This window comes from Scyliorhinus canicula, chromosome 19 (genome assembly GCF_902713615.1).
Source record: "Scyliorhinus canicula chromosome 19, sScyCan1.1, whole genome shotgun sequence".
Classification (NCBI taxonomy): Eukaryota; Metazoa; Chordata; class Chondrichthyes; order Carcharhiniformes; family Scyliorhinidae; genus Scyliorhinus; species Scyliorhinus canicula.
The window spans coordinates 49623433-49646394 of record NC_052164.1 but is presented as its reverse complement, the minus strand read 5'-3'; the positions used below and the strand labels follow the sequence as shown (position 1 = coordinate 49646394).

Below are 22962 nucleotides of genomic sequence, written 5' to 3'. Positions count from 1 at the left end.
TCCTAATGGGTAATCCTGTGTATTGGGAGCACTCTCTCAGACTGACAAATATTGCAATGCCAGACCAGACCAGAACTGTGTTGTGATTATGTACAGAAACCCCAATATTTTATTCTAGTTTTGTAAATCTGAGGAAAGGATACCTCGGTCCACGAATGATTTCATGCAATATAGGGATATGATATATTAAAACAAACTTTAAACTAAAGTATTAAAATATCTCTAACAATGGTTAACACTGTTGCCTCACAGCTCCAGGGACCCTTGTTCGATTCCGACCCTGGATCACTGTGAGGAGTTTCCACACATTTCCCTGTGCCTGCGTGGGTTTCCTCTGGGTGCTTCCGTTTCCTCCCACAGTCCAAATATGTGCATGTTAGGTGGATTGTCCAAATATGTGCATGTTAGGTGGATTGGCCATGATAAATTGCTCCTAAGTGTCCAAAAGGTTAGGTGGGGTTATGGGGTTATGAGAATAGGGTGGAGGCGTGGGCTTAAATAGGATTCTCTTTCCCAAGGCCAGCACAGATTTGATGGGCTGAATTACCTCCTTCTGCACTATAGGGATTCTATGGTCACACAAGAATATAGCTTAAAATTCCCCCATAATCAATACAGTGTCACAAAAACCCTTAACTGCTGTATGTATTTCCACTCAGATAACAAAACCATCTCAGATCCCAATCCACTTTTAAATGCTATTAGCACTCAGGAATACTTTCTGTACAGAGATGTCTTGAATACCTCACTTTGAGAAAGAGAGATATTTTGAGATTGCTTAACTGAAGAGACCTAACACCCTGTCAGAATAATGCAGAATCTCTGGCGGGATTAGGGTATTGAATTTGATGATCAGCCAAGATCAGAATCAATGGCGGAGCAGGCCCAGAATGTCTACTCCTGCTTCTGTTTTCTCTGTATGGGCCTATGTATGTTTCTATGTATTTCTTCAGATCACCTTCCAGCCAGAAACTAACCCTGAAAACCTCAACACCTGACCGCTTCAACCCGTGGCTCCTCCCATTAACTGCATAATCTTGCTAAACTGAACACAATAACCCTAATTATTACTCCCCAAGGAACACTTTTAATCTAAATGAAAGACCATTAGTCCAAACTTTTATAAGGCTTTAATTGCACCTCTGGTTCCAAAAAGCCTAGCTATATCGGAAACCAGGATTTTAAAAAACACCACCATAGCAATTACACAAACACTAATCTTTTAATCCTTACTGCACCAAATCCATATAATACAATACATCTGAAATTTCTACACCTCCCCCCTTAAAAAAATCAATGGCCAATCAATCAGGTGGCATCATCATTTTCCAAAGGGTTTACACTCTCAACATTTCTCATTACTGAACACAACTATAAGATATATATCATATTATATTTAAACATGCAAAGTTAAACATAGGTATTGTCCATTTTAATCTTTCTTTTCCACCTTTGAATGTTTCAGCCTTCTCACATTTCAAAGTCATGATAGAGCATCTGCAATCATGTTTTCTCTTCCCACTGCATGTCTAATGTTTTATTTAATGGTTGTAGCAATAAACACCATCTAAATCGTCTTGCATTTTGATCCTTAAACTTTTCCAATAACTTGAATGGATTATGGTCTATATATACAACTGTCTCCGATGAGTTGTTCGCAATATTAATGGCAAAATGTTGTAACGCCAATGCCAAACTCAATATCTCCTTCTCGATGGTTGAATATTTCTTTTCATGAATATTTAGTTTTGGCGATAAATAGCCAACAGGCCTTTCTCTACTTTCGGCACCTTCCTGCAACAGTACAGCACCAACACCCACATCATTTGCATTACTTGCCACCTTAAATTGCTCGGCATAACTATGTGTGCCAACACTGGTGCAGTGGTTAACAAAGTTTCCATATTAACGAATGACTCCTGAAATTCTGAAATCCATTGAAATTTTCTGTGCTTTTTCAGAAGTTAAATCAGTGGAGCGACCACACTGCTAAAATTTGGCACAAATTTTCGGTCGAAACCACTTCTGCCCAGAAATCTCAGGACTTCTCCCCTCATCGATAGTATTGGTTTTAACATTCCATGCAACCATCTGACCATGTTAAATTGTATGGCCGAAGAATGTGACTTGAGCTTTTACAAATTCACTTTTAGCCATGTTTATCACCAACCCAGCCTCCTGTAGTCGAAGGAACAATTCTTTAAATGTTCCAAATGCTCCTTCCACATTTAACTGAACACCACTAAATCATCAATGTATATTGCACAATTATTTAGTCCAGAAATGATCTTGTAGGTTTATATTTGGAATGTTGCTGGCACATTCTTCATTACAAATGGTATGACTGGTACAGACTGATACATTTAGTGTCATAGAAGCCAAAATTTCCTTTGCTCTGTCTGATAAATCAAGCTTGGTAATAAAATTCACTTGTCTCACCTTTTCAACACAGTCACCCAAATGAGGAATAGGATAAGAATCTGACTTCGTAACTGTACTAGTATTTCTATTGTCTATACATAATTGCTGTGCTTCATCTGGCTTTGATACCACCACAAAAGGCGAGCTCCAAGCAACACAACTCACTTTGATTATATAATTCTTAAGCATGCTTTCAATTTCCTTTGTACATTCCTTTGTAATTTTAGTGGATTGACCCTGTATGTTGTTGCTTAATTGGAGTAGTGTGTCCTATATCTACATCATGTATAAGTACTTTTGTACTTTCTAATTTGTTCTCACATATAGCTCTCTATGTGACTTTGATGTTCCTCCGGAAAGTAATTTTTCCTAACTTTTTATCATTTCTTCATTGTCCAATCTAATTTGAGGATGTCAAATTCATAATCATCTGGATTTATCTACTTTCTCTGAGTTAAAATGAATAAGACCTCCTCCTTATTTCTTTCTCCATCAAAATATCTGTTGACACACTCTGTGACTTTTCCTTCTATTTGGCGTTCTTATCAATTAATTCACCTCACTAAATATCCTTCCAATTTAATAAGGCCCACTAAATCTTGCTTTTAATGGTTCGTGTACCATTGGTAATAATATGAATACTTTCTCTCCACTAACTAAACTACAAACTTTTGATTTCTTATCCGCTTCTTTTTTCATCACATGCTGTGACAATTTTGAATGCTTTCTAGCCAACTCACCAGCCCTAGTTAATCTCTCCCTGAGATTTGACACATAATCCAAATGCTGCCTCATCAATTTCTCTTTCATCAATTGAAGTGGTCCTCTTACCTCATGATCAAAAATCAATTAAAATGGACTGAATTTAGTTAATTCATTAGGTGAATCCCTAATTGAAAATAGCACAAATGGAATTCCTTTATCTCATTCCACTGGATAATCCTGACTCTCAACCCTCAACATGGTTTTTATCATTCAATACCACCTTTCTAATGCTCCTTGTGATTCTGGATGATATGCAGTTCAGTTAAATTGCTTTATTCCTAAACTATCCATAACTTCGCTGAATAACTTCAAGTAAAATTGGATCCCTGATTGGATTGGATTTATTTTGGTAGTCCATATCTGGTAAATCATTTGGTGAACTCTTCTGAAATTCTCTCAGCTGAAATGTTTCTTAATGGAATGGCCTCCTAAAATCTAGTAGACACATCTATTATGATTCCCACTTTCCATTTGAAGCAGGGGCTCTACGCAATCAATTACGACCCTTGTGAAAGGTTCCTCAAATGCTGGAATGGATTTTAAAGGTGTTGGTTTGATTGCCGCTTGAGGTTTCCCTATTACCCGAAATGTGTGACATATTCTGCAAAATCCTTATGCAGTCCAGGCCAATAAAAATGTTTTTGTATTTTTGCTTGAGTTTTTCTCACTCCTACTGGGACGTCATGTGCTACCTCAAACCCTCCTTTCAATAATCCACCAGTATACCACTTGGTGAATTTCTGCCCATTTCTCATCTGCTTGACTATGCCAAACTCTCCATTTTCTCATTAATACATTATTTCTAATGTAATAACACACTGGTGTACATTCAAATTTTCTTTCTGTATATGCTTTCTCATACAACTGCTTTATCTTTGAATCTTTCCACTGTAGTTATCCCAACTTTCTGTAACAAAAGATATCCACCTCATCCACCACCTGTTCTTGTTTATTATCTAATCAAACATTGTGTGCAACTAATGGCCACATCGCACCTGACTCGGGATGTGACCGGTAAGTCTTGTGAGATTTACCTGGTTCGTTACGCCTCACAAGATCTAACGGGATCTCACAAGATGTCACGATCTGGATCTTGCCCATAATGGACAGGATCCAGATTTTCACATTCAAGTGAGCAGGTAGCTTTGCTTGACTATGTGTTTGTCAGATTTACCAAACACCCACGATTGAGACCGCGCCCGTGAGCCGTATAACACTGGTCTCCACAAACGTGGACCATGCGGAATGGCACTTGTGGGGTCTCCCAGGTGATTGGTGGGTGGTTGACTTCTGGGAAGGGTGGTACCCTGGCACTGCTCATGCCATCTGGGCACCCTGACAGTGCCATCTGGGTGCTGCACACACACTGATGGGGTATACATGTGGCACTGCCAGGCTGACAGGACACTGCCAGATTGCCAGGCTGGTGTCCAGGTGGCATTTTCCCTGTGCCATCAGGCTGGTGGGAGGGGGGGGGGGGGGGGGGGGGGGGGGGGGGTATCCTCTCCTTATGTGGTGGGGTGTAGAGGCCCAATGACTCTGCCACTGATTGCTAAGTTTGGACATTGGGCGGTGGTCTGGAGGCCATGGTGGATGGTCCAGAGAAATGTTGCCCCGATCCCTTCTTGCACTAGCGAGCGAAGTTCATTAATGCAGGAAATGGTACTGTGTGGCCTCGGCAGGGCGTTCCATGCTGGGAAACACCTGGCTAAACCTGCCCAGCATGGGACTCTGTTTTATTTCAATTAAATTGCACCCACTGTTTCTTATAACTGAATCTTAGCCTCCCTATCTGTACTCCTCATGTTCTGTTCCTCCTACCTCAACATGTTCCTTTGTGATCTTGTCACCACACAATCAGGGACCACCCCTGGGATATGTTTCTTGCAACACCTCAGTTATTTGACTTCCCACCGGCTTTGCAACCACGGTAGGCTGCAGTCCTACCTGTGGTCGAGCTATATCATTATCTAGGATAAATTGTACCCCTGAAAAACATAATTTCTCTGTTACTCCCACCACCACTTCACCACTTTTCACCAGATCCTCTAACCTTACCTTACATCGTGGCACACTATTGTTCTCACCAATAATTCCACATATTACCGCCTTTTGAGGTAATACACCTTCCAAACTACATATCACCTTACCTCTCACCATTAAAGATTAACTTGCTCCTGTACCCCTTAAGATTTTAACCTTTTTACCTTAACATATTCCACCTGTACACAAGAATAAACCTTACCCTCACAAATAAAATCTTCAAAAAGATCTGGCACCTGCATATCCACCACCCTCAGAACAGGCTGTATACTCTGTTGTACCTGTTCTGCTGGAACTATGTTTTTTTTGTCCCCACTTTAATAAACCACACTGGCTTATCTTGTTTTAATGAGTCTGTGTTCCCAGTTTTTTTCTGAAGCCACCAACACTGCGACTTCATGCATCTAACTTTATTATAATAAGATCATAAAAAGTTCAAACAGCAAACAATGCAAGAGTGTGATACTTTTCTGAGTGAACATAAAAAGCATCCTAACACCATCCTTGAAAAAGACTTTAGTTTTCTTACCTCTCTTCCACTATCATAGGTTTCCTTTTTAACCTGAGGCAAACGTTCCTGAATATCTCCAACTTGAATTCCTTTGCCTTGACTATCTGTGAATTTCGCATTTCCCCACTTACTATCCTTCACATGTTGAAATTCATGTTAAAAACCTGACTTTGCTTTGTGAACTAGTTCAAAATCATTGACCATTTCTACTGTCCATCTACTGGGGGGAAGTGAATCTTTAAATTCTTCCAAAATAACCATTTCCCTATAAGCACCATAGTTTGATCTATTTGTATGCTCTTATCCACCTATCAAAATTATTTTGGCTGGTTGAAGCTGGCCCCACCCTAATTGCTGAGAGGCAGTTTTCTGTCAGGCACCTGGAGCCTGCTTATGGGTGTACATTGTATTCTTCTGTTTGAAGCTTAAGTAGTGTGAGTCACCTGGTTAGCTGGATTCTGTACAAAAGACAGACACAAAGCGCACTCAGTAAGCTTTGCGTAGGTGAAGGATACACATCCTGAGTGAGTGAGACACATCCAGAGTGGGAATTGGAATTTGGTGCAGTGAGGTAATTCGGTGCAGAGTAGGTGAAGATGCTTTTTCCCTATCGTTGTGTTCTCTTTCTTCTGGCCTGTAACTGTTAATCTTCAGGGAGAGAACTAGAGAGCATCCTGGGAAGGTAAGTGATTTTTATTTTAGTTTTTATTACCTATTCAAATTGTGTGTGGGGCGAACTGTAAGTGACATCACAGTAAAGCTGTGAGCTGATTGGCTGGTTGGGAATCTGTTAAATTTGAAAAAAAAAATAATATTGCAAAAATAAATCTAATTGATTAACTAGATAGTGGAGTAACTTAACCTGAGGGCAGAGATTGGTATTTAGCATTTAACTTTACAGTAAAAATCATGTAGTGTCAGGGCCATATAGTTAATTGTCACTCAATCTAACAATAATTCAAGTGTTGTTATGTTTTTTAAATGATCTGGTGAGTAAACTGAGCCAGAGATGAAAGGGAATACGAGGGACATTAAATAAATTGGTGCGAGTGTGAGGAGGAGATTTTGTAAAGTGATTGCTAGACAAATGAAAATAAAATCCCGGCAATACACAGAAGAAGGCCATCGGTTCATCCTGTTTGTTCCTGTTGGATTCCTGAGTCTAGGAATTCACTGGGTTACAGGTTCTGACAGTTAATATATTTTTTCTTCCAGACCTGGTGGACCTGATGATGATACAGAATGCCCAGATGCACCAAGTGATCATGAATAACATCACCATGGCAGCACTCACGAGCTTTGGTTACAGTGCACAACCGCAGCCTGCCGTACAGGTCAGAGGACAATTATTTTCAGCACAAGCTGAAAGAACCACTGTGTTCTAGAGGTCAGATGGCATTTATTTTGGGGGAGGTAATGGAGGAGCAAGAACGAGGCAGGGTCCCAATTCCAAATCGTAGCCCACACTTCAGCCAAAGCTCAGTGTGCAGCTCCCTCACCCGAATCAAGAGGTGTGGTTTCAAATCCCACTTCAGCGACCTGCTGACAAAGCTGACATGACATGTGCTGAGGGAGTGTTGCATTATCAGGTGTGTTTTCGATCAAATGAGATATTAAACTGAGGTCCCAAATGCTCTCTCAGGCGAATGTTAAAAATCCCATGACACTGTTTTGAAGTACAACAGGAGTGTTCCCATGCAATTACTTCTCAATCTAGATCACAAAAATGAATCATCTGATCAATATCACTTTGCTGTTTTGGAAGCTTGTTGTGTAATTGATTCTTGCATTCCTACAGCAGATTAGAGATCTGTTACACCTGAGAGACACTCACGACCTCTGTTTAACATCTCGCCGGGATTCTCCGACCCCTCGCTGGATTGGAGAATCCCCAGGGAGCAGCGCGAATCCCACCCCGCCGCCCCGACGCTGGCGCAAATCCTGCCCCTCCGCCCCAACGCCAGCTGCCATATTCTCCGGCGCCATTTTTCAAGTGGGAGCGGGACTCCTGCCACGCCGGTCGGAGCCGTTGGCAGTGCCCCCCCCCCGGCAATTCCGCGGGCCCAGATGGGCTGAGTGGCCGTCCATTTTTAGCCAGTCTCGCCAGTGTGGGTTACTCAGCTCCCAAACAGCGGGACCTGGCAGGTGAGTATGCATGGGTATTCTTTGGGGGGGGGGGGGGGGGGGGTGCGGGGGGATCCGACTCCAGGGGGGGGCCCCAACAGTGGCCTGGCCCACGATTGGGGCCCACCGATCTGCGGGCGGGCTTGTTCCTTTGCGGCACTTCTTTCTTCTGCGCCGGCCCCTGTAGGGCTCCGCCATGGCCAGAGTGGAGAAGAGAACCCCAAGCGCATTCGCCAAAATATGCCGACCGGTCTGCACATGCGCGGAATCACGCCGGCCCTTTGGCGCATGCGCGGACTCGTGCAGTCCCTTCGCCGCCATCTGGAGTGGCGACAACCCCTCCGGTGTCCACCTCGCCCCCAAAAATGCGGAGAATTCCCCACTTTTGGGGGCTGTTGAAGCCGGAGTGGTTGGCGCCGGTTCTCCCATCGGTATGGGGACTTAGTCCCCAGAATGGAGAATCCTGGCCCTCATCTCCAACAGTGCAGCATTCCTTCAGGACCGGACTGGAGTACCAGCTCAGATTATGGCGGGGGCCTTGAACTCACGGACCTTGGAACACGGAAGGAACAACAGAGCAATGTCAGACGAAGATTGCAGGGAGTTCCCCTCGCGCAGTATTAACCCAAAGTGAACTGAATATATCACTGGACTAATAATCCACAGAGTGGGAGCTCATTAATGCAGTTTGAGAATTTGAATTTGTTTCGTAAACAAAAAATGGAAACAAAAATTAATAGTTGACCATGCGGCTGCTATAGAAACCCGACTGGCTCATAAATGTATTTCCGGGAAAGAAACTTGCTGTTTTGGCCCACACATGACTTGAGTCCCACATTAACGTGGTTGACTTCTAATTGCCCTCAGGAATGTCCCAACAGGGGCTGTTTAGCGCACTGGGCTAAATCGCTGGCTTTGAAAGCAGACCAAGCAGGCCAGCAGCACAGTTCAATTCCCGTAACAGCCTCCCCGAACAGGCGCCGGAATGTGGCGACCAGGGGCTTTTCACAGTAACTTCATTGAAGCCTACTCGTAACAGTAAACGATTTTCATTTCATTTTTTCACAAGATACTCAGTTGTATCAAAATGCCACAGCAAGGGGCAACTAGGGATGGACAATAAACGGCCGCATTGGCAGCAACAAGTACATTGTTTTTGTGAAGGTTGAGCCAGTGAGTGGGACGTGGTCATGGTAAGTCACAAATAGCAGAAGAGCCAATGCCACAGGCCCAGCAGTAAGACCTTTCACACAGTGTAATCTAGTCAGCTGGAATCAATCCACGAGCAGCTACAGACAGACTGTACTCACTTCAATCGTAAATAAAGTAAAGTTACCATAGTCCCAGATGACTGTAGGCTGCTTTCCCCTTTGAGGGGAAAAGCTGACTGGTGGTGATTTAACCTGAGGATCACCACACCTCAGGTGAGGGACAAGGTTGAGAAGGCGGAGCCTTCATGAATAACCTCAGTCAGTATGGGAATTGAACTCACACTGCTCGCCTCGCTCTGCATCATGATCCAGCTGTTCAGCCAACTAAGCTAAACCAGCCCCTGAATTGTAGGAGAATGAAGTGGATAATTAGCAGAAATGTTTCTCAAGGAGGGTTGTTAGGACATGACTTCAAAGTACTCAGCTTTTTAGCAATGAGACTTTGGCATTCTTAAATGTAAGCTGAGTGTAAAGAACACTTTTGAAGAGAAAAAAATTGAAAATGCCTCTAACATTGAGATGATGCTGGTTTTTAATGGTTAGCACAAACTGCAAACATGGATTGACCCAAGGCCTTGTCCACAATGAGTGAAGCTGACCCTCAAGAGTAGGGGTTCAGGAGAAGGCCACTACTTTTCAAATCAGGTCCTGAGGCAGGGTAGGGGGAGCATGGACAGGATTCCCTCCCGTATTGCCCCACCTGCTTTGTAAAATTTTATGGCAGGGCCTCAGATGGGAGGCCCACCATTTCCCCGATTAAGTCTGTTAGGCTCCTTAATGGCTAATCTGATTGGTTGGCAGATCGCTAAGGCTGGACCTCCTTCCAAATGAGGACAAATGTCCCATCTGCTGCCAACCACTGCTCATTGGAGTGATGGGAACGAGTGATGGGGTATTAAGTCACAGCCATCTGCAAAATTCAGACCAAGGTCTCTAATTTCCTCTTACAATCCTTGTCACATGTTTGACTTGACAGGAAATGCCACCCTCCCCATTTAAGGACTTCAACTGTTTACACCATGAACTCCAAAATTCTCATGAACCAGGTACGATAACATCTGAATTTTAAAAATCTCATTCTGGTGTTCAAAATGATCAATGGCCATATCGGCATGTAGCAATGCATCCCTTCGCCAGGCCGACAATCCTCTAAGAATTCTCGCCTCCTCTGCATCCCCACTCTATTCACAACGTCATTGGCAACTAGACCTTCCTCTATCCAGGTCCATGTCTCTGGAATTCCCTCCATGAGCCTCTCCCCATATCTTTCCTCCCAAAGACTTTCCTAAACATCTGCTGTTTCAATCAAGCATTTGGTTATCTGTCTTAATACCTCCTTATGTGGTTTGCTGCCAATTTTTGTCTAATAATGATGCTATTCCTATGACTGTCATTGGGGCATTTTCTATGTCAATGGAGCAATATAAATACAAGTTGTTGAATTAGTCCATTGTGGACCCATTCCACCTGATATGGCTAACAACAGCTGCTATTTGAAATTCCCACCATTACAATTATTAGTTTTAAATCTAGAAATGTGAAACCTCTGTGTGTTTGACAAAAGTATTAAGTTTGAGCAATCAGTTTGAGAATGTGCTGTCTTGTGTTCAGAACCCAGTAACAATCAGAATGGAAGAGAGCGAGCCTGATGCTGTTTATCACCATCACTATCAGCCTTGGCCATATCCTGCATACCCCTCTTGGTCTACACTGCCACCTCAAGCCCAAACGCAGAGCCATCCTCAGGCACATCATATGCTGAGACTACTGCAAGAGAATTCGAGGCCGACGGTACGACACGTCAGTGGCGACGCACCCCCAAGTCCGCGACGAGAGATGTAAGCACTATCATTGTACAAGGGGCTGCAGAGCATCCTCAGTCTTTAGAAGTTGGGGATCATAGAGTTTTCCAAAACCCAAAGCTTCCAGGGATAACACTGGCTCTTAAGATCAATGGATTTGGTAAAACATCCCATCCACAGCTGTATGCCCTTCCTGGCATGGGTAGCGTACCACTGACCAGGAAGATCCCAGCTCCTGCTCCATGCTGTATTGGCGGATCACAGCCATGGCGCTGCAATTGCTCTGTGTGCCTCCAAAATAGGGAAAAGAAACGTGCCAATGCTTCAATGTGGGAGTGCATCTGGGGGTGAGGGGGAATATATGAGGATGAGAAATGGGGGGGAAAGGTCCAATCCTTATACGCATCTGTCTCTGATATTGGCCAACAATTGTCGATGCTCCATTTTGCCTTCTACCTACCTCTGACCTGGGATCTCTATGACCTCAGACTGCACACTATTGTTTCCTCCCTATTCCCTGTTTAATTGTCACAAAACCACTCTCTAAATTGTGTTTTTTCTGTGCCCATTCATGTGCATTTTGGTTCAGACCAGCTTTGCCATTTCCAATTTCTCCTCCTTTGACCCCGCTCTCCTGTTGTCATACCCTGATTATTCACCTGTGCGGCTCTCATCTCTGCCCCATGAAGTCCAAGGGATGCAGAGTTGAACAGATACTGGGATTACTGGGTTTAGCACTTATCGACAAATCTGACTGGGTCTCTTAAAAACTAACCAGTCCTGCACACGTATGACAAAACTGTTCACTGTTCCAGGATCATCCTGTGACTGAAAACTGTTTTCCCTCTTCATTGTCTCGTCCACTTTCACCTCTATCAACAATTAGGAGAACCTCATGGTTTTTTGGCATCAAGACCATCCAATCAGCTACCTCAGCCAGCTCCTTCCCTTAGCCCACCAGACTGAACTCCAAACTTCCTGCTCCCACCGACTTCCCGATTCCTACATTTACATCCTTCTCTACTTCTCCTCTTATCATCCCTCATTTCCTCCGCAGGTTCATCTTGCCAACCATATTTCCCTCTCCTGACTATCCCACTGAACTGATGACCTTCCCTCCGTGTCTTTTATTAGCCAATACTGTGAAAGGTTTTCACTCTTCAGATACTTTCAATCGCCCCTCTTCAAAAACAACCCCTTGATCCCTCTCAGCCTCCAGGAATCCCGCTGAGTAACTTTGCAATTCTCAGTTAAACAGTTCTTAAACACAAGAAAAAACTTACTATCTATACCTGCTACCAACTCCAACTAAGAAATCCAGATACCATTTATAAATAAAATTAACAAACAGATTAACATAGAACATACAATGCAGAAGGAGGCCATTCGGAAAATCGAATCTGCACCGACCCACTTACACCCTATCCCCGTAACCCAATAACCCCTCTGGTGACTGAGGGCAATTTATCATGACCAATCCACCAAACTTCACGTCTTTGGACTGTGGGAGGAAACCAGAGCACCCAGAGGAAACCCACAGAGACATGGGAAGAACGTGCAGACTCCACACAGACAGTGACCCAGCAGGGAATCAAACCTGGGGCCCTGGCGCTGTAAAGCCACAGTGCTAATGACTTGTGCTACCGTGCCACCCGATTACTTGCTTAACTGACTAGATACCTTTGGAGAGATTTTGTTTCAAGAGCAGTACACTTCTGCTCAATCTCGCAGCATTTGTCAAAATTTCTGTTCAACTTAAAATCCTTCTGTCTTGTCAAACTGCAAAACTACAGACATACCTGACTCCACCCATTAATTACATCATCTGTATCCCACTAAAATGTTACATGCCCTGCTTAGCTAGGACTCAATGCAACCCCTCATAAAGTATCTACTCTCCAGGGAGTCTCCAGCAATCAGAACTATTTTCCAATAGACCTTTATATTTAAACAAGTAAATGGTTAGGACGTCACCTTTTATGACTTCTTAATTACAGTTTTAGCAGACACACAGTATGGATACCTTAACCTAAATTCTTTAACAATGTTACGGTTACAAATATATACCTTAACCCAGATTTTTACAAGCCTTCCTGCAACAGATATAAAATATAATATGTAACAATTTCTACATTCATCACAATATAAATACAAATCTGCATCAATTGACACTGCAACACTTGGAGGAGGACTTTCCATGGTGTCTGACCATGGAAACAGCAATGAAGGATGATGTCATGCAATGAGATATGACCTTATCTTGCTATATTCTCATTCTCATGTCTGATTGGAAAATGGGCTTTTATTTCATATTTGTGGCCTCTTTATGCATGGCTTCCCTGTTGAGTGCACAATATCTGAAAATAACCACTTATCTTGTTTAACAGACGTAACGGTCATGTTTACATGTACTTGTTCAACAATAAATAACAAACATTTGAGATCTTTGGAGCATAACTTTGGCTCACGGCACATTCTATCAATCTCCAAATTTGCCTCAATGCTGCTTGTTAGAAAGTCAAATACTGGGGAAATATTTTAGTTGAAGGATAAACCTCCAACTCCTGACACCATTTTGTGTCCTTATGACCCTTCCATAGTTCTGGCACAGATGCTACCAGACCTGCTGAGTTTATCCAGCATTTTCTGCTTTTATTTCAGGTTTACCGCATCTGCAGTATTTTGATTTTTTTTTGCCATTTTGATGATGCTCATTGCCTTCTTGCACAGGCAGAGAAAAGGTGAGGAATAAGAGTGATGTAAATTGTTGTTTACAGCACTGGAGGATGCCATTCAGCCCGTTTTGCCTGCACCAGTTGTTTGCAGAAGAATTTCAGGACAAGTGGAGAGGTCTCCCATTCCCTGTCTGTATAGCCACTTGGAGTAAATCAGACGACCAATCAGGTGGAAGATACTCCACTACAAGCCACAAAGAAGAAAGGGGGACAATAGAGAGTGAAGCTGTTGTGTATTCATGTAATGCTGCCTTTTGGTGGAATGTCACGTGATCTGTAGTGACGTTAGCGGTGTGTCTGCACAGGCTTTCGTATAAAGATATTCCTTCTTCAGCAGCTAGTCAATTGCAAAAAAGGTCTTCGATTTTGAAAGCATATGATTGTGATATCCAGTATCGTCAATCAAAGCAGCACGCAAATGCAAATGCTTCATACAGACAGCCGTTACAAGTCAAACAAGAACCAGAGCAAATTTTGTATGTATCTTGGGCGGGATTCTCTGTCCAGCGACATCGGAATCGCGAAGCACGGTTAGGTGGAGAATTGCACCTCAGCCTGAAAATCGAGACCTGCACTGGGCGCCCAATGGAATGCCACACTCCGGTGCCTCAACAGTGTCCAAAGTGTCCAACAGCGCCAGAGTTTGCTGGCATTTGTGCCACTGGCCGGGGTGCTTCTGCCAGGGTGGCGGGAGTAATGGGGAGGTGGTCAGCAGATGGGCCATGGGGTTGGGGTGGAGGGGCATGGACCATCATTGCCGCAGCCTGCAAGGCTGCCATGTGGCTTCACACGCCACTAACTGCCGACTGTGAACTCAGCACCATTGGCCATATGGGTGTCACCCTTGACCTTCCCCTGGGTACCCTCTGGCCCCAGCCGATCCATCAACGGGATGGCGTGCTCCAGCACAACCAGTGCCATCTGCTTGGCTGGGATGAGGGTGTGTAGGAAGTGGAGTATCTAGATTCAGCTCCTGCTTGTCAGGCTTTAGAGTGGCAATCCCGACTCCGGTGACTCACACTCCAGAGTTTGTTGGAATTGCATTAATTCCACATGGCACCAGTGCTAGCTCATTAGGACATCCTGAACCGCTCCTGGACTGGTGCCGCTTTGGGGCCGTAGACTCATTAAATTCAGTCTCAGCATCAGCACTTAGTCCTAGAAATGGAGAATCCACCTCCTTATATCTCCCTCACATGGATGATGTACCTGTGACTTCATCTCAAGAGCAGAGGTATACAAGAGCTGATGCAATGATTGAATTGGATTTGTTTATTGTCACAAGTACCGAGGTATAGTGAAAAGTATTTTTTTGCGAGCAGCTCAAACAGTACATGAAAAGAAAACAAAATAAAAAGAAAATACATAATAGGGAAACACAAGGTACACAATGTAAATACATAGACACCGGCATTGGGTGAAGCATACAGGAGTGTAGTATTAATTTGGGCAGCATGGTAGTACAAGTGGATAGCACTGTGGCTGCACAGCACCAGGGTCCCAGGTTCGATTCCCTTCTGGGTCGCTGTCTGTGTGGAGTCTGCACGTTCTCCCTGTGTCTGCGTGGGTTTACTCCGGGTGCTCCGGTTTCGTCCCACAGTCCAAAGACGTGCAGGTTAGGTGGATTGGCCATGATAAATTGCCCTTAGTGATCAAAAAAGGGTAGGAGGGGCTATTGGGTTATGGGGATAGGGTGGAAGTGAGGGCTTAAGTGGGTTGGTGCAGAATCGATGGGCCGAATGGCCTCCTTCTGCACTGTATGTTCTATGTTCTATGTTCTAGTCCTTCAGAAGGTAGTTTAGGAGTCTGGTAACAGCAGGGAAGAAGCTGTTTTTGAATATGTTTGTGCGTGTTCTCAGACTTTTGTATCTCCTGCCTGATGGAAGAAGTTGGAAGAATGAGTAAGCTGGGTGGGAGGGGTCTTTGATTTGCCCACTTTCTCCAGGCACCGGGAGGTACAGATAGAGTCAATGGATGGGAGGCAGGTTCCTGTGATGGACTGGGCTGTGTTCATGCAGATGTCGGCACTGGACTGGGGTGGGCACAGTAAGAAGTCTCACAACACCGGGTTAAAGTCCAACAGGTTTGTTTGAAATCACAAGCTTTTGGAATGCTGCTCCTTCAACAGGTGACTTCACCTTGTGATTTCAAATAAACCTGTTGGACTTTAATCTGGTGTTGTGACACTTAAGAACATAAGAACATAAGAACTAGGAGCAGGAGTAGGCCATCTGGCATCTCGAGCCTGCTCCACCATTCAATGTGATCATGGCTGATCTTTTGTGGACTCAGCTCCACTTCCCGGCCAGAACACCATAACCCTTAATCCCTTTATTCTTCAAAAAACTATCCATCTTTACCGTAAAAACATTTAATGAAGGACCCTCAACTGCTTCACTGGGCAAAGAATTCCATAGATTCACAACCCTTTGGGTGAAGAAGTTCCTCCTAAACTCAGTCCTAAATCTACTTCCCCTTGTTTTGAGGCTATGCCCCCTAGTTCTGCTTTCACCTGCCAGTGGAAACAACCTGCCCGCATCTATCCTATCTATTCCCTTCATAATTTTATATGTTTCTATAAGATCCCCCCTCATCCTTCTAAATTCCAATGAGTACAGTCCCAATCTACTCAACCTCTCCTCGTAATCCAACCCCTTCAGCTCTGGGATTAACCTAGTGAATCTCCTCTGCATACCCTCCAGCGCCAGTACGTCCTTTCTCAAGTAAGGAGACCAAAACTGAACACAATACTCCAGGTGTGGCCTCACTAACACCTTATACAATTGCAGCATAATCTCCCTAGTCTTAAACTCCATCCCTCTAGCAATGAAGGACAACATTCCATTTGCCTTCTTAATCACCTGTTGCACCTGTAAACCAACTTTCTGTGACTCATGCACTAGCACACCCAGGTCTCTCTGCACAGCAGCCTGCATTAATATTTTATCATTTAAATAATAATCCCGTTTGCTGTTATTCCTACCAAAATGGATAACCTCACATTTGTCAACATTGTATTCCATCTGCCAGACCCTAGCCCATTCACTTAACCTGTCCAAATCCCTCTGCAGACTCCCAGTATCCTCTGCACTTTTCGCTTTACCACTCATCTTAGTGTCATCTGCAAACTTGGACACATTGCCCTTGGTCCCCAACTCCAAATCATCTATGCAAATTGTGAACAATTGTGGGCCCAACACGGATCCCTGAGGGACACCACTAGCTACTGATTGCCAACCAGAGAAACACCCATTTATCCCAACTCTTTGCTTTCTATTAATTAACCAATCCTCTATCCATGTTACTACTTTACCCTTAATGCCATGCATCTTTATTGTAGTAGTATGACTAGGGGTATTAAGGTACCTTAGAAGTGAGCTGCTATTGGTGCAGAGGACTCACTGCCCATTGGCCCGGGTAAGTCATGTGCCTCTCAGCCAATTGGCTGAGAGGTAGGTAGCTCCGCCTACAAGGCGGGATATAAGAACCCATGTTCCCCGGCAGTCGGCCATTCTTCTGTACGTCTGCTGCCGGGCACACATCTTGTGCATTAAAGCCATTTGTTTGTATCACATCTTCGTCTCGTGTCCAATTGATGGTGCATCAATTTAATGCACAAGTTTTAAAAGATGGAGCTTCGTACCAAGCCGGAGTGCCTTCGACTCAACCCGCACGCAGCAAATGCAACAGCTGCATTTAAACACTGGCTGGCGTGTTTCAATAGTTACTTGAGCACAGCCAAAAACCGCCCGACGAGGGAACAAAAACTGTATAACCTCCACGCGTGCGTGGGCACCGCCGTGTATACGCTCATAGAGGACACGACAGACTATGACGCAGCTATGGACTTGCTAAAGGGACATTTCATCCGGCCGGTAAACCAGGTCTACGCACTGCACTTACTGGCCACGAGACAGCAATTCCCTGGTGAGTCTTTGGACGAATTCTACCGGGCCCTCCTTGTTCTGGGGAGAAACTGCGCCTGGCCACAGGTTTCTGCGGCTGAGCACACCCAACTTTTAATTAGAGACGCTTTCGTTGCGGGTATTCAATCTTCCCAGATCCGGCAGAGACTCTTGGAGAAAGAAACGTTAAGCCTCGCTGAGGCACGGGCCCTCGCCTTCTCTCTCGATGTCGCTAACCGCAATGCCTGCGCATACGCTCCCGACCGCGCAGCGGCCCCCTGGGCAGCATGGAAAGTGACACACCTCACCCCCGCAGACTCGGACCCCCCTCAGGCCTGCGCCGCAGGGCGCCCCGATAAACCCACAGGGCCCCGCTGCTACTTTTGCGGCCAGGCCAAGCACCGCCGCCAACGCTGCTCGGCCCGCACCGCAACCTGTAAAGGCTGCGGCAAAAAGGGCCATTTTGCGGCCATTTGCCAGTCAGAGGCGGGCGCTGCAGTCCCGAGCAGCGACCGCGAGTCCCCACCCCGCGCTCCTCACACACCCCGTGCGGCCCGTGGAACTCTCTGCCCCCACCCCCCACCGCCACGAGTGATCACCGGGCGTCGCCATTTTGGGCCCCCGGCTCCACGTGCGATCCCCGGACGCCGCCATTTTGGGCCCCCGACTCCACGTGCGATCCCCGGGCGCTGCCATTTTGTTCACCCCCCACCTTGTGCGCAAGTGACCACTCGCTGCCGGATGACGACTCGGAGTTCCGGCCACGACTCGCCTCAGTAACGTTGGATCAGTCACGGCCCCGCACGCTTTCCACGACGACCACGAAGATCTTCCTCAACGGTCATGAGACGAGCTGCCTGTTGGACTCCGGGAGCACGGAATGTTTTGTCCACCCCACCACGGTAAGACGCTGCGCACTTCCCGTTTATCCGGTAAAACAAAGAATCGCTCTGGCCTCCGGTTCGCACTCGGTCCAGATCACAGGGTGCTGCATAGCGGACCTCATGGTCCAGGGGAGGAAGTTTAAAAACTATAAGCTCTTCGTCCTTCCCCATCTCTGCGCAGTGGCACTCCTGGGGTTAGATTTCCAGTGTAACCTCCAAAGCTTAACAATCAAATTCGGCAGCCCTATGCCCCCCCTTACTGTCTGCAGCCTCGCATCCCTCAAGGTCGACCCCCCATCCTTGTTTGCAAACCTCACCCCGGATTGCAAACCCATCGCCACCAGGAGCAGACGGTACAGTTCCCAGGACCGGACCTTCATCTGGTCCGAAGTCCAAAGGCTTCTGAAGGAAGGGGTTATCGAGGCTAGCAACAGTCCCTGGTGAGCACAAGTGCTGGTGGTTAAGACCGGGGAGAAAAACCGGATGGACATAGACTACAGTCAGACCATCAACAGGTTTACACAGCTGGATGCGTATCCTCTCCCACGTATCTCCGACCTGGTTAACAGGATCGCGCAGTACATGGTTTTTTCCACGGTGGACATTAAGTCCACCTACCACCAGCTCCCCATCCGCACGAGTGACCGAAAGTACACTGCGTTCGAAGCGGATGGGCGACTACCATTTTTTAATGGTTCCTTTTGGTGTCACGAATGGGGTCTCAGTCTTCCAAAGGGAGATGGACCGAATGGTCGACCAACACGGTTTATGGGCAACCTTCCTGTATCTCGACAATGTCACCATCTGCGGCCACGATCAGCAGGACCACGACGCCAACCTCCGCAAATTCCTCCGTACCGCAAAACTCCTTAACCTAACCTACAAAAAGGATAAGTGCGTGTTTAGCACCGACTGTCTAGCCATCCTCTGCTACGTAGTGCGTAATGGAGTGATAGGCCCCGACCCCGAACGCATGCGCCCCCTGATGGAGCTCCCCCTCCCCCACTCCCTCAAAGCCCTCAAGCGCTGTTTGGGCTTCTTTTCATATTACGCCCAGTGGGTCCCCATTTACGCCGACAAAGCCCGCCCCCTCATCCAGTCCACCACGTTTCCCCTGTCGATGGAGGCCCGCCAGGCCTTTAGCCGCATCAAAGCAGACATTGCAAAGGCCACGATGCGCACTATCGACGAGTCCCTCCCCTTTCAGGCCGAGAGCGACGCGTCTGATGTTGCTCTGGCGGCCACCTTCAATCAAGCGGGCAGACCCGTGGCCTTCCTCTCCCATACCCTCCACGCTTCCGAAATCCGTCATTCCTCGGTCGAGAAGGAGGCACAGGCCATAGTCGAAGCAGTGCGATATTGGAGGCACTATCTGGCCGGCAGGAGGTTTACCCTCCTCACAGACCAACGGTCAGTGGCTTTCATGTTTGATAATGCACAGAGGGGCAAGATAAAGAATGATAAAATTTTGCGGTGGAGGATTGAGTTGTCCACGTACAACTACGACATCTTGTATCGTCCTGGGAAGCTAAACGAACCTCCCGATGCTCTGTCCCGCGGCACCTGTGCCAACGCACAAGTGGACCGCCTCCGAACACTCCACGCGGACCTCTGCCACCCGGGGGTCACCCTCTTTTTCCATTTCATAAAGACCCGCAACCTGCCCTACTCCATCGAGGAGGTCAGGACAGTGAAAGGGACTGCCACATCTGCGCGGAGTGCAAGCCGCACTTCTGCCGCCCTGAGCGAGCGCACCTGATAAAGGCTTCTCGGCCCTTTGAACATCTCAGCATGGACTTCAAAGGTCCCCTCCCCTCCAACAACTGCAACACGTACTTCCTCAACGTGATTGACGAGTACTCCCGTTTCCCTTTTGCCATCCCCTGCCCCGACATGACTACAACCACCATTATCAAAGCCCTGCACACCATCTTCTCCCTGTTTGGTTACCCGTACATTCATAACGATCGGGGGTCCTTATTTATGAGCGACGATCTGCGTCAATTCCTGCTCAGCAGGGGCATCGCCTCCAGCAGGACGACCAGTTACAACCCCCGGGGTAACGGATAGGTCAAGAGGGAGAACAGTACGGTCTGGAAGACGGTCCTGCTGGCCCTACGGTCCAGAAATCTCCCAGTCTCCCACTGGCAAGAGGTCCTCCCAGACGCCCTCCACTCAATCCGGTCACTTCTCTGTACCGCCACTAACCAAACGCCTCACGAACATCTTCTTGTTTTTCCCAGGACGTCTTCCACAGGGACCCCGCTCCCGACCTGGCTGGCTACCCCCGTGCCCATTCTGCTCCGGAAACACGTGCGGGTGCCCAGGTCGGACCCGTTGGTCGAAAGAGTCCAGCTACTCCACGCGAATCCACAATACGCGTATGTGGAGTTTTCTGACGGCCGACAGGACACGGTCTCCCTTCGGGACCTGGCACCCGCCGGATCTCGGCCACACCCCCCAGCACCAGCCCCCCCCGACACCAACTGCCCCCAGCAACGACGCACCCACAGCTCAGCGGAAAGGGACCCCCTCCCACGGCCTGGCCCCGCTAGCTCCGACCAGGGGTACGGATGCAGAAACAAGATTATTGCTCCCGGAGTCACGGACGACCAGCGCTCCGACGTCGCCGGCACCACTGCGCAGGTCGAGCAGGACATCGAAGGCGCCCACTCGACTGATTGAATCGATGTGACCTACGGGTGGATTTCTGCCTGCGGATGGACTCTTGTGATTTTCTTTGTTCTTTATCTATTCACCCATTCTCTCTCTCTCCCCCCCCCCCCCTCCGATTATACACACTGTACATAGTTGCTGTTTTTTTTTCCTCTTGCACATTAGTTACGGGTCAGTGGGCAGCCATCGATGCAACGGTACGGCCTCAACATCTCTAGTCATACTACCAGTCTCATGTACTCACGGGACACCACCACCCCCCCACCCGCCTCATGCCCGCGTTTCCTCCCCGCTTCCTTTTCAACAAGGGGTGAATGTGGTAGTATGACGGGGGTATTATGGTACCTTAGAAGTGAGCTGCTATTGGTGCAGAGGACTTGCTGCCCATTGGCCCAGGTAAGTCATGTGCCTCTCAGCCGATTGGCTGAGAGGTAGGTAGCTCCGCCTACAATGCGGGATATAAGAACCCGTGTTCCCCGGCAGTCGGCCATTCTTCTGTACGTTTGCTGCCGGGCACACATCTTGCGCATTAAAGCCTTTTGTTTGGATCACATCTTTGTCTCGTGTCCAATTGATGGTGCATCATTTATCTTATGCAGCAACCTTTTGTGTGGCACCTTGTCAAAGGCTTTCTGGAAATCCAGATATACCACATCCATTGGCTCCCCATTATCTACTGCACTGGTAATGTCCTCAAAAAATTACACTAAATTAGTTAGGCACGACCTGCCCTTTCTGAACCCATGCTGCGTCTGCCCAATGGGACAATTTCTATCCAGATGCCTCGCTATTTCTTCCTTGATGATAGATTCCAGCACCTTCCCTACTACCGAAGTTAAGCTCACTGGCCTATAATTACCCACTCTCTGCCTACCTCCTTTTTTAAACAGTAGTGTCACGTTTGCTAATTTCCAATCCACCGGGACCACCCCAGAGTCTAGTGAATTTTGGTAAATTATCACTCGTGCATTTGCAATTTCCCTAGCCATCTCTTTCAGCACTCTGGGATGCATTCCATCAGGGCCAGGAGACTTGTCTACCTTTAGCCACATTAGCTTTCCCATCACTACCTCCTTAGTGATAACAATCCTCTCAAGGTCCTCACCTGTCATAGCCTCATTTCTCTCAGTCGCTGGCATGTTATTTGTGTCTTCCACTGTGAAGACAGACCCAAAAAAACTGTTCAATTCCTCAGCCTTTCCTCATCTCCCATTATTAAAACTCCCTTCTCATCCTCTGAAGGACCAATATTTACCTTAGCCACTCTTTTTTGTTTTATATATTTGTAGAAACTTTTACTGTCTGTTTTTATATTCTGAGCAAGTTTACTCTCATACTCTATCTTACTCTTCTTTATAGCTTTTTTAGTAGCTTTCTGTTGCCCACTAAAGATTTCCCAGTCCTCTCGTCTCCCACCAATCTTTGCCACTTTGTATGCTTTTCCTTCAATTTGATACTCTCCCTTATTTCCTTAGATATCCACGGTCGATTTTCCCTCTTTCTACCGTCCTTCCTTTTTGTTGGTATAAACCTTTGCTGAGCACTGTGAAAACTCGCTTGGAAGGTTCTCCACTGTTCCTCAACTGTTCCACCATAAAGTCTTTGCTCCCAGTCTACCTTAGCTAGTTCTTCTCTCATCCCATTTTAATCTCCTTTGTTTAAACACAAAACACTAGTGTTTGATTTTACCTGGTGTGTCTGTGGAGAATCCAGGACCATGACGGTGGTCTGAACCTTGCCAGCAGTAAAGGTTCCTCACAGATCAGGGTGCCATTTTATCCGGCGGCCCCAATATTCTTAATGATCCAATGATGGGGAAGTTTATGGAATCATAGAATCATGGAATTATAGAATCACTACAGTGCAGAAGAAGACCATTTGGCCC

The 22962-nt window shown here is 46.4% G+C and overlaps 1 protein-coding gene across 1 annotated transcript in view; it reads left to right on the top strand.

The window, feature by feature from the left end:
* LOC119954180 (proline-rich protein 29-like) overlaps positions 1–22962 on the top strand; it is a 50081-nt gene that overhangs the window by 11730 nt on the left and 15389 nt on the right. The window contains exons 3-4 of the mRNA XM_038779171.1: positions 6956–7074; positions 10687–10913. Of these exons, the coding sequence (XP_038635099.1) occupies positions 6956–7074; positions 10687–10913 (346 nt within the window). The remainder of the gene's footprint in view (positions 1–6955; positions 7075–10686; positions 10914–22962) is intronic.